Source organism: Triticum dicoccoides, chromosome 4A (assembly GCF_002162155.2).
Source record: "Triticum dicoccoides isolate Atlit2015 ecotype Zavitan chromosome 4A, WEW_v2.0, whole genome shotgun sequence".
NCBI classification, from domain to species: Eukaryota; Viridiplantae; Streptophyta; class Magnoliopsida; order Poales; family Poaceae; genus Triticum; species Triticum dicoccoides.
In genome coordinates, this window is record NC_041386.1 from 147,800,326 (window position 1) to 147,811,017 (window position 10,692).

At 43.0% G+C, this 10,692-nt stretch overlaps 1 protein-coding gene across 1 annotated transcript; it reads right to left on the minus strand.

The window, feature by feature from the left end:
• Nucleotides 1-561: 561 nt before the first annotated feature.
• On the minus strand, nt 562-4,068 carry LOC119285478 (acetate/butyrate--CoA ligase AAE7, peroxisomal-like). Its single transcript, XM_037564761.1, has 3 exons — nt 3,742-4,068; nt 2,231-2,821; nt 562-1,742 (listed from the first exon to the last, which is right to left on the minus strand). Exons 1-3 carry the CDS (start codon nt 3,991-3,993, stop codon nt 846-848), a joined length of 1,740 nt encoding a protein of 579 aa, XP_037420658.1. The 5' UTR covers nt 3,994-4,068; the 3' UTR covers nt 562-845.
• Nucleotides 4,069-10,692: the final 6,624 nt, after the last annotated feature.

A 10,692-nucleotide genomic window follows, 5' to 3' on the forward strand; every position in this document is an offset into this window, starting at 1 on the left:
CCGGTGGTGCAACTGCAAGTTCAATGGGCAAACATGCCACCATCGGCTACAACCTGGGAAGACTACGACGTCCTTCGTCATCGGTACCCATCCGCTTGCATCTGGGAGGAGTCTGCATCGCAAGAGGGAGGCAATGTCACGCCTGCAAATGCTGCTAATGCACCTGCAGCGGACTAACAAGTGCAGTTCAGTTATAACCTGCAACCCACTGTTGGGCTTGGGTCGAGTGCGTGTGTGGGTTTGTGATTAGGCTGCGGCCTTGTAAGGGTGGCCCAGTGGGGCAGCTACATATGTACGGCTCACAAGACGAATGAGGCAGCGAGTGTTGATCGAGTCCTCCTTTCCCCCTTCTCCAAGCCTCTCACCTACTCTGCTCTTTCCTCCCTCATCATCAATTCTAGATCGGGATCCGCCTGGGCATTACAGTTGGTACTCATCACACGATTCAAATCTTCGGCAAAAAAAACAAAAAAAACGATTCAAATTGATATACGGTTTCTAAGAAAACGGGGCGCTTGGTGGGACGAAGTCAAGGCAAAAAGGTGAACTGCACGCTCAAGCGACCACAACAACCTCCTCCATTTGGTCTTTGCACATCACACAAGATTAGAAGAGGCTACACAGCGTAAGCCATGAGGTCTTTATCTGAACAACGAAACACAGCGGAGCACATAAGCAGAGTTCGTGTTATATCTCCCTCTTGTTCGTGTTCGTGCCCTATCGAGTGCTTGAATTTCTTATACAGACAAGTCTTCACTAAGGAATTTCCCGAGAGCATAACCTTTATTCACGATGGCGCTAGCGTCCACGGTCCACTATTCCTATATGTATCTCAGCAACGGAGCTCACATCCTGCTCTTCTTCACAGGGCCAAGCTCCTTGGCCTTGGCCCTCAGCTCGTGCTTCTTGATCTTCCCCGTCGCCGTCTTGGGCAACGGCCCGAAGACGACCGACTTCGGGACCCAGTAGCCCGGCATCCTTTCCCGGCAGAACCTCATGATGTCGTTCGCCAGCGCCACCTCGTCGGAGCCACCGGCCCCTTCCTTGAGGGTAACGAAGGCACAGGGCGACTCCCCCCAGCGCTCGTCGGCCCTGGCGACCACCGAGGCCTCCAGGACCGCCGGGTGCATGTACACCACCTTCTCCACCTCCAGGGTGCTGATGTTCTCCCCGCCGGAGATGATGATGTCCTTCATCCGGTCCTTGACTTCGATGTACCCGTCGGGGTGCTTCACGCCGAGGTCGCCGGAGTGGTACCAGCCGTGCGCGAACGCCTCCGCGTTGGCCTTGGGGTTCTTCAGGTACCCCTTCATCACGGCGTTGCCCCTCATCACGATCTCCCCGTAGGACTTGCCGTCGGCCGGGACGGGGACCATCGTCTTCGGATCAACCACGTCCAGGCCTTCCAGCGCGGTGTACCTGATGCCCTGCCGGCAGTGCAGACGGGAGCGCTCCTCCAGCGGCAGGTCGTCCCACTCGGGCTTCCACACGCACAAGGTCGACGGGCCATAAGTCTCAGACAGACCGTAAGTGTGGGTGACACGGAAACCTCGGATAGAGAGCGCCGCAAGAAGCGACGGTGTCGGGGCGGCTCCGGCCAGCATTACATTGACCACACGGGGGAGTGGCAGGAAGGTCTCGCTTGCAGGAGCGTTGATGAGGTTGTTCATGACGACCGGCGCAGCGCAGAAATGTGTCACTCCTTGTTTTGCAATTCCAGTGTATATAGCCTTTGTGCTCACCTGCACAAGCACAATGGGTCTTGAGAATCAAACTTGACAGGTAGCATCATAGGAATGAATGTATTGCACAGTTGTTTTTCTTGTGCCTTTTTTACTCTTGCAAGTGATATTCATGTTACTTAGTATTAGAAGGCTGAAATAAAGTTCGCATAATTGGATAACACATTTGGTACCAGAAATGCATTCTAGAACAGTCTAAAATATCAACGGGTGAGAGATGATGTACTCCATTCTTGCTACATACTCCTCCCAGCAGGTGGCTTTTTTGGGTGTGTCGGATGCAATTTTGTATCTGTGCAACTTGGCAGTTCTACCATAACTTGCATTTAATAATTGGCAACAATGAGTAAGGAGTGCATTCCAATAACATAACCTCTATTATTAGCTCAGCCAGCATTAACATAGCATTCATCAAAATTAGCTCAATTTGCAGACATTACAAAGCTAATTTAAGCAGCTGCCAATGATAGAACAGATCTTTAACGTACCTGACGAAGACATATGCTGGTTCCGCAGAAGGCAGCCAACGCCCAGGTGTAACACCAACCATTACAATGGAACATAGGCAAAGTCCACAGATAAACAGCCCCTTCAGGCATTCCCCACACCATAGCAACACTGAGCGCCATGAGGTAGGCCCCACGGTGGTGCAACACGACACCTTTTGGGCTTGAAGTAGTCCCAGAAGTGTAACCTAAGGCAATGCTCTGCCATTCATCCTTAGGTGGCTTCCAATTGAATTCTGGGTCACCGGTTTTCAGGAACTCCTCATACTCAATGGCCCCTTGTCCTAGAGCGTATTGTAGAGACTTAGGTTCGCATGTTGGATCGCCGATAACAATTAGGATTGGAGGCTGAAAATTCTGTTTCTTCTTCTCTGATACTATCTTCAGGGATTCTTCGGCTAGGGTGAAGAATTCTTGGTCCACCATCACAACTTCTGCCACGGAATGATCAAGAAGGAACGCGATCGTCTCAGCATTTAACCGGATGTTTACACAGTTCACCACAGCTCCAGACATTGGAACACCGAAGTGAGCTTCGTACACTGCCGGAACATTTGGAGCTATCACAGCAACCTAATCAAGCAAGTAGAAAAACAAATAATTACTGTCTAATCCTAAAATCTTAAAAAGCCACTGCAATATGCAGAACCATACAAAATCACAATACAGTTAAAAATAGTAGCAGGTATTGGTACAAATTATGACTTGGCAAACAAAAAATAAACCATCATTCCACATGCTTCTTTGGCGCTTGCAGGAAAGATACGTCAGTATAACCTTCATAGTCTGAACAGACTTACAAATAATATCTTGGACAGAGACGCTCAACACAAGAAAGAGATAAGCTTATCCTATTTGACCAGAAACAGTGACGGTTCCGTGTTTTCTTTGATGAGCAGAGCTACTGAACTAGTGTTTGGTAAGGAGCACCCTTTTTTGGCAACATATCAGGAGCACCTTGTGGAGGTATGAGCATATGTTTCCATTAATTTGGAAACAGTGACGGTGCTCGTCTTATACTTGTTCTTTTCATTTCGTTTCTTTTTCGAACTATGGAGGTCCCATGTTTCCATCCTACTGGAAATGACAGGTAAACTTCCTGCAGTTCTTAGTGCCCCGCAAAAGTAGAACAAAAGTTTACATTAGTAAGTGGATCGTATCTCCCATTATATAGAAAAAAGAAACACTAGCATGGCTCCGACTATAAATATGACAAGAAATCCAGTTCAGTATGGTTCTTCTTCCCGTTAAGCGCCCCACAATTTACTAACCGAATCCATTTGATCCTCAAGGTTTCAGTTTCACAGGGTGCCAAATAGGATCGAATTCCTCCAAAATATATACTAAAAATCAAACACTAAGTCTGGATGAAGGTCATACAACACAGAATCTACCCCGACTCACAATCAGCTCTCTCGTGCTTGCTTTTTTTGCCCAAGGGACAAAATATCTACCAACTCTTTAGGAATTAGGAACAGGGGATAGAAATTTACAGTGCAGCCGTGGCCGACAGATCGGCGCGCCAGTGCAGAGGCGAGGCGGCGGCACCGGCGGTAGGTCTCGGCCCAGGTGTACCGGACCGGGCCGTGCACGACGGACGCCCTGTCCGGCTGGGCCAGGGCGGCCCGCTCGAGGAACCAGAGCGGCGTCAGCGCCGTGTAGTTGGCGTCGTTCCGCGGGAGATCGTCGATGTCCCGCTCCGCCGCCCCGGATCCGAACCCATGCCCCGGCCCCTCCGACCCCATCCTCTCTTGGTCTGCTCTCCTTCTGTTAGGAAGAAGACGAAGGCGACGAATCGGGAGTGTGTCGAAAGCGTGGGACGAGAGTGTAGGTGTGAGTGACAGCACGAGCCGCCCAGTGCCATTTATAGTTCGAGAAAGTGTCCAGGTGGGTACGATCGGCGAACGGCTTGCACGCCTCGACGCCCGTCCGATCAGGGGCGGACGCTGAGGATCGAACGCGTGTGGTAGGCGAGAGACTTTAATTTGGATTTCGCCACCTTCATGGAATGGGCTAAACAGAATCACTGAACACTGAACACGCAGTGCCCACGGCCCACGGGCCGTACTTCCAAGACCCGTCACTCCGTCAGTCAGTGCGTAGGTTGATGCGAGAATTCTCAAAAAAGCAGAAACTTTTCGAGGATGCGGATGAGATGGAAGGTATGGTCACAGCGAAACTTGGGTGAATATAGTAATGTCATTGGTCTTTACTGTCAAATTTTCAGTCATGTTTAATGGGAAGAAACTTGAAGAGTTTGAGCCATCTCGAGGAATCACACAAGGGAACACAATATCTCCGTACTTGTTCTTGCTAGCAAAGTACCTCTTCCCATCTAGGGGGGAGGCCATGGAGGAGGAAGCACAAGGGGGAGAATCTCTCCTCCTCTCTCTCGGTGGCACCGGAGTGCCATCGGGAGGGGAATCATCGCCGCGGTGATCGTCTTCATCAATATCACCATCATCATCATCATCCTCATCTCTTTTACGCGGTCCACTCTCCGGCACCCCGCTGTAATCCCTACTTGAACATGGTGCTTTATGCCACATATTATGATCCAATGATGTGTTTCCATCCTATGATGTTTTGAGTAGATATCTTTTGTCTTTGGGTTGATTGATGATCTAGATTGATATGAGTTGTATGTTTTACTTTGATGCTGTCCTATGGTGCCCTCCGTGTCGCGCAAGCGTGAGGGGTTCCCGTTGTAGGGTGTTGCAATACGTTCATGATTCGTTTATAGTGGGTTGGTGAATGAATGAAACACAAACCCGAGTAAGGGGGTTATTGTGTATGGGATAAAGAGGACTTGATGCTTCAATGCTATGATTGGGTTTCACCTTAATGATCTTTAGTAGTTGCGGATGCTTGCTAGAGTTCCAATCATAAGTGCATATGATCCAAGTAAAGAAAGTATGTCAGCTTATGCCTCTCCCTTATATGAAACTGCAATAGTGATTACCGGTCTTATTAACAATTGACTAGGACAATTTCGCACACCGATCCATAATTATTTCACACTCGCTATTTATAATATTTAGTAATATATTCTAACTTCATGATAACAGCACCTATTTTTATATTTTAGCTCTCCGATATCATAAAAAGTTATCCTCTTCATACCCACAACATAGTTTTATTTCTCGTTTCTAGTTGGAAGCAAACGTTCGGTGTACGTAGAGTCGTATCAGTGGCAGATAGGGCTTGAGAGAATATTGATCTTACCTTTAGCTCCTTGTGGGTTCGACACTCCATACTTATCACTTCCACCTTTGGAAATTGCTACAATGATTCCTTGCACTTGGGGATTATCAAGCTCTTTTCTGGCGCCGTTGCCGGGGAGCAATAGCGTGGGGTTGATATTCTCGTGTGTGCTTGTTTGCTTTCTTCACTAAGTAGATTTTATTTTTCATTTTTTGTTTTTGTTTAATTATGGGTGAAACATACAAAAGAATAATTTAAAGGATGAAAATACAAAAAAAATTATTACTTGCCTCTCATTCCTAAAAAGTTTTTCAAAAGGAGAAGTGATTGAAAAGTTATGCATTGAAGAAGTGAGGGTCGACCTTGAGCACTTGTGTTCATGCTCACGGAAATAATGTAGAATTTTTCATGGAAGTTTCTCTGTAAATAATTATCCCCCTGTATATATCCATTGTATTATAAAAATAATGTGCCAAGCTTTGGTTTCAGGATGATTAAATTGCTTGTTTACTATGTGCAGAACAAAAACAGAAACTTTGGCTGTAGCGCGTGATTTTACATTTTTTACTGGAAATTTAAATGGGCCTGAAACGTTTTGCACATTACTTCTGTATAAATTTCTCAAATTTTCAAATTTATTTCATAATTATTGGAGTCACAGAAGTTTAGTAAACTTCCAGATTACTACAAACTGTCCTGTTTTAGACAGATTCTGTTTTCTATGTGTTCTTTGCTTATTTTGATGAATCTATGAGTAGTAACGGAGGGTATGAACCATGGATGAGTTGTAATACAGTATATGTTACACCAATATAAATTTAAAATGAGTTCACAACAGTATCTAAAGGTAGTGATTTGCTTTATTATACTAACGGATCTCACAAAGTTTTTGTTAAAGTTTTGTGTGGATGAAGTGTTCGAAGATCGAGGAGCTATCAATATGAGAAGAATAAAGAGAGGCAGGAGCTCAATCTTGGGGATTCTCAGGGCACCTCAAATAAATATTCTAAGGATAATCAAGCATCTAAGCTTGGGGATGCCCCGGTTGGCATCTCATCTTTCTTCTTCAGTACACCTCGGTTTTTGTTTTGTTCACATGATTTGTGTCCTTTGTGTTTTTCTTTTTATTTAATAACCATGCTAGTACGAGATGCCTCTTCATAAATTTATAGAATACTTAATGAGCTTCACTTATATATTTTACGTATGATCTTATAGAATTGCCTTTTGTGCTTCACTTAAATCTTTTGAGTATCGTTTTATATAATGCTTCGTGTGCTTCACTTATACATTTTGAGCCTGGACATTGGTTAGTTTATATTAATTGTAGAATGCTCCATGAACTTCACTTATATCTTTTTGAGTATGAATAATACTATCATCTAAAGCGGGTTTGGAAGAGTGTCAACTCTAGGAACCAGTGATCCCGGTATTCCGAATGAGAAGAATTTTGCTTATGTGAAGAGTAGAAAAATTTCTATGCTTGTAGATTATGAAAAGAATGCTTTATGTGATGGTTATGTTGTTGAATTCATTCATGGTGCTACTGAAAATTATCATGATGGAGGAATATATGCTTGTAGGAGTTGCAATAATATCAAGTTTCCTCTCTATGTGCTTAAAGGTTTGAAGTTATCCTTGTTTTTCCTTCCTATGCTAGTTGATTCTTGTTCCCATAAGTTGTGTACTCACAAAATCCCTAGGCATAGGAAGTGGGTTAGGTTTAAATTTGCTAGTCATATTCTTCATGATGCTCTCTTTATGTTTCAATTCTTATCTTTTATGTGAGCATCATTGAAATCATCATGCCTAGCTAAAACGCATTAAAAAAAGCGCTTGTTGGGAGACAACCCAATATTTACCCTTAATGTTTTTTGTGTTCTCATGATTAAGCTACTGTAGTAATAATTTTTTATAGTTTTTGTTTCAATAAAGTGCCAAGTAAGACCTTTGGGGAGACTTGGATGAAAGTTAATGTGATCTTGCTGTAAAAAACAGAAACTTTGCGCTCACGAGATTTGGTGCCATTTTTTATTGGAGAGTGAGATTAGGTTGATTCTTTTTGAAGAAGATTAATAGACAAATTCCTCACATCCACAAATTTATTTCATAATTGTTTGAGTATCAGAGGTATGGTTAGTGTTCAGATCATTACAGACTGTTCTGTTTCTGACAGATTTTGTTTTCATTGCATAGTTTGCTTGTTTTTTAGTTTCTATGACTTATATTTCTCAATATAAATTGTATAAATGATATGGTACAGTAGGCATTGTGTGAGAAAAATTATGATCTTTGTCTTTGACAGTACCAAGGTGAATGGTTTACTCTTTATCATACTAACCTATCTCACGAAGTTCTGTTAAGTTTTGTGTGATTGAAGTTTTCAAGCTTTGGCTGAGATATCGATATGAGGAGAATAAGGAGTGGAAAGAACCTAAGCTTGGGGATGCCCAAGGCACCCCAAGGTAATATTCAAGGAAGACTCAAGCGCCTAAGCTTGGGGATGCCCCGGAAGGCATCCCCTCTTCCGTCTTCAAAACTATCGGTATACCTTACTCGGAGCTATATTTTTATTTATCACATGATATGTGTTTTGCTTGGAGCGTATTTTCAATTTTACTTGTCGTTTGAATAGAATCATTGGATCTGAAATATTAAATGAAAAAGAATCCTCCCATGGCTAGTTAATTATTTGACTACTCAGTGTCCTTCACTATTATCTTTTGGAGTAGTTTGTCATTTACTCACGTGCTTCACGTATATCCTATGAGTAAATGGTTGAATAATTGAACATAATAAATCTGAATTTATATATGTTTCATATGCTTATACCATGGGGAGTAATGACTTCACATAGAATAAGTATAGGTAGCAAACTTATTGAAAGTTAGCAAACGTAGAATTAGTCACTTGAACAATTCATGAAAGAATATTAAAGGAAGAGAGATTTCACATATAAATATACTATCTTGGACATCTTTTGTAATTGTGAGCACTCTTTAAAATATGACATGCTAAAAGGTTGATGTCGGACAAGGAAGACAACGTAATGGGTTATGTTTTCTTTTATCCGAAATAAAGTATATTGTCTTGGATCATCCAACATGTTGAGCTTGCTTTTCCCTCTCATGCTAGCCAAATTCTTTGCACCAAGTAGAGATACTACTTGTGCTTCCAAACATTCCTTAAACTAGTTTTGCCATGAGAGTCCACCATACCTACCTATGGATTGAGTAAGATCCTTCAAGTAAGTTGTCATCGGTGCATGTAATAAAAATTGCCTTCTAAATATGTATGATCTATTAGTGTGGTGAAAATAAGCTTTATACGATCGTGTGATGTGGAAGAAATAAAAGCGACGGGCTGCATAATAAAGGTCCATATCACAAGTGGCAATATAAAGTGATGTTTTTTTGCATTAATATTTTGTGCATCCAACCATAAAAGCGCATGACAACCTCTGCTTCCCTCTGTGAAGGGCCTATCTTTTACTTTTATCTTCTACCATTATGCAAGAGTCATGGTGATCTTCACCTTTCCTTTTTACATTTTATCCTTTGGCAAGCACATTGTGTTGGAAAGATCATGATATATATATATCCAATTGGATGTAAGTTTTCATGAACTATTGTTGTTGACATTACCCTTGAGGTAAAACGTTGGGAGGCAAAACTATAAGCCCCTATTTTTCTCTGTGTTCGATTAAAACTTTGAACCCATAAATATCACGTGAGTGTTAGCAATTGTGAAAGACTAAATGATAGTTGAATATGTGGAGTTTGCTAAATCAAAGCTCTGACATAGACCCTTCCTGAAAGTAAGATGAATTGCAATTGTTTGATGACTGAGAATATAGTTTTTTAGTTTCAAGAGAGTTTATGATCTATACTTTAACATGTGAATAGCTTGTTACTTGATCATGAAAAGTTTTATGAAAATGAGCTACTGTTATGATATATAATGATGCTAGAAAAAGTGATTGGAACTATCATTGATGAAACTTATGCACTTTCTAGCATTCACACTTCATAAATTATTATTTTTATCATTTACCTACTCGAGGACGAGCAGAAATTAAGCTTGGGGATGCTGATACGTCTCCAACGTATCTATAATTTATGAAGTATTCATGCTATTATATTATCAACCTTGGATGTTTTATATGCATTTATATGCTATTTTATATGGTTTTTGGGACTAACCTATTAACCTAGAGCCCAGCGCCAGTTTCTGTTTTTTCCTTATTTTTGAGTTTTACAGAAAAGGAATATCAAACGGAGTCCAATTGACATGCCAATTTTTGACGATTTTTATGGACCAAAAGAAGACTCCAGAGTAAAAGAGTTGGGCCAGAAGAGTCTCGGGTTGTCCACACGGGTGGGGGGTGCGCCCACCCCCCTGGGCATGGGCCCCTGCCTCGTGGACACCTCGGGCACCTCCTTGACATGAGACCGACGTCAAAAATTCCTATAAATACAGAAACCTCGGAAAATTGACCTAGATCCGGAGTTCCGCCGCCAGAAGCCTCCGTAGCCACCGAAAACCAATGTAGGCCCTCTCTGGCACCCTGCCGGAGGGGAGGGCATGGAGGAGGATCCCGGAGGGGCCATCATCACTCTGAAGGCCAAGGACCAGAGGGAGAACCTCTCCCCATCTAGGGGGGAGGCCATGGAGGAGGAAGCACAAGGGGGAGAACCTCTCCTCCTCTCTCTCGGTGGCACCGGAGTGCCATCGGGAGGGGAATCATCGCCGCGGTGATCGTCTTCATCAACATCATCATCATCATCATCATCACCCTCATCTCTTTTACGCGGTCCACTCTCTCGCACCCCGCTGTAATCCCTATTTGAACATGGTCCTTTATGCCACATATTATGATCCAATGATGTGTTGCCATCCTATGATGTTTTGAGTAGATATCTTTTGTCTTTGGGTTGATTGATGATCTAGATTGGTATGAGTTGTATGTTTTACTTTGATGCTGTCCTATGGTGTCCTCCGTGTCACGTGAGCGTGAGGGGTTCCCGATGTAGGGTGTTGCAATACGTTCATGATTCGCTTATAGTGGGTTGGTGAGTGACTGAAACACAAACCCGAGTAAGGGGGTTATTGCGTATGGGATAAAGAGGACTTGATGCTTTAATGCTATGGTTGGGTTTTACCTTAATGATCTTTAGTAGTTGCGGATGCTTGCTAGAGTTCCAATCATAAGTGCATATAATCCAAGTAGAGAAAGTATG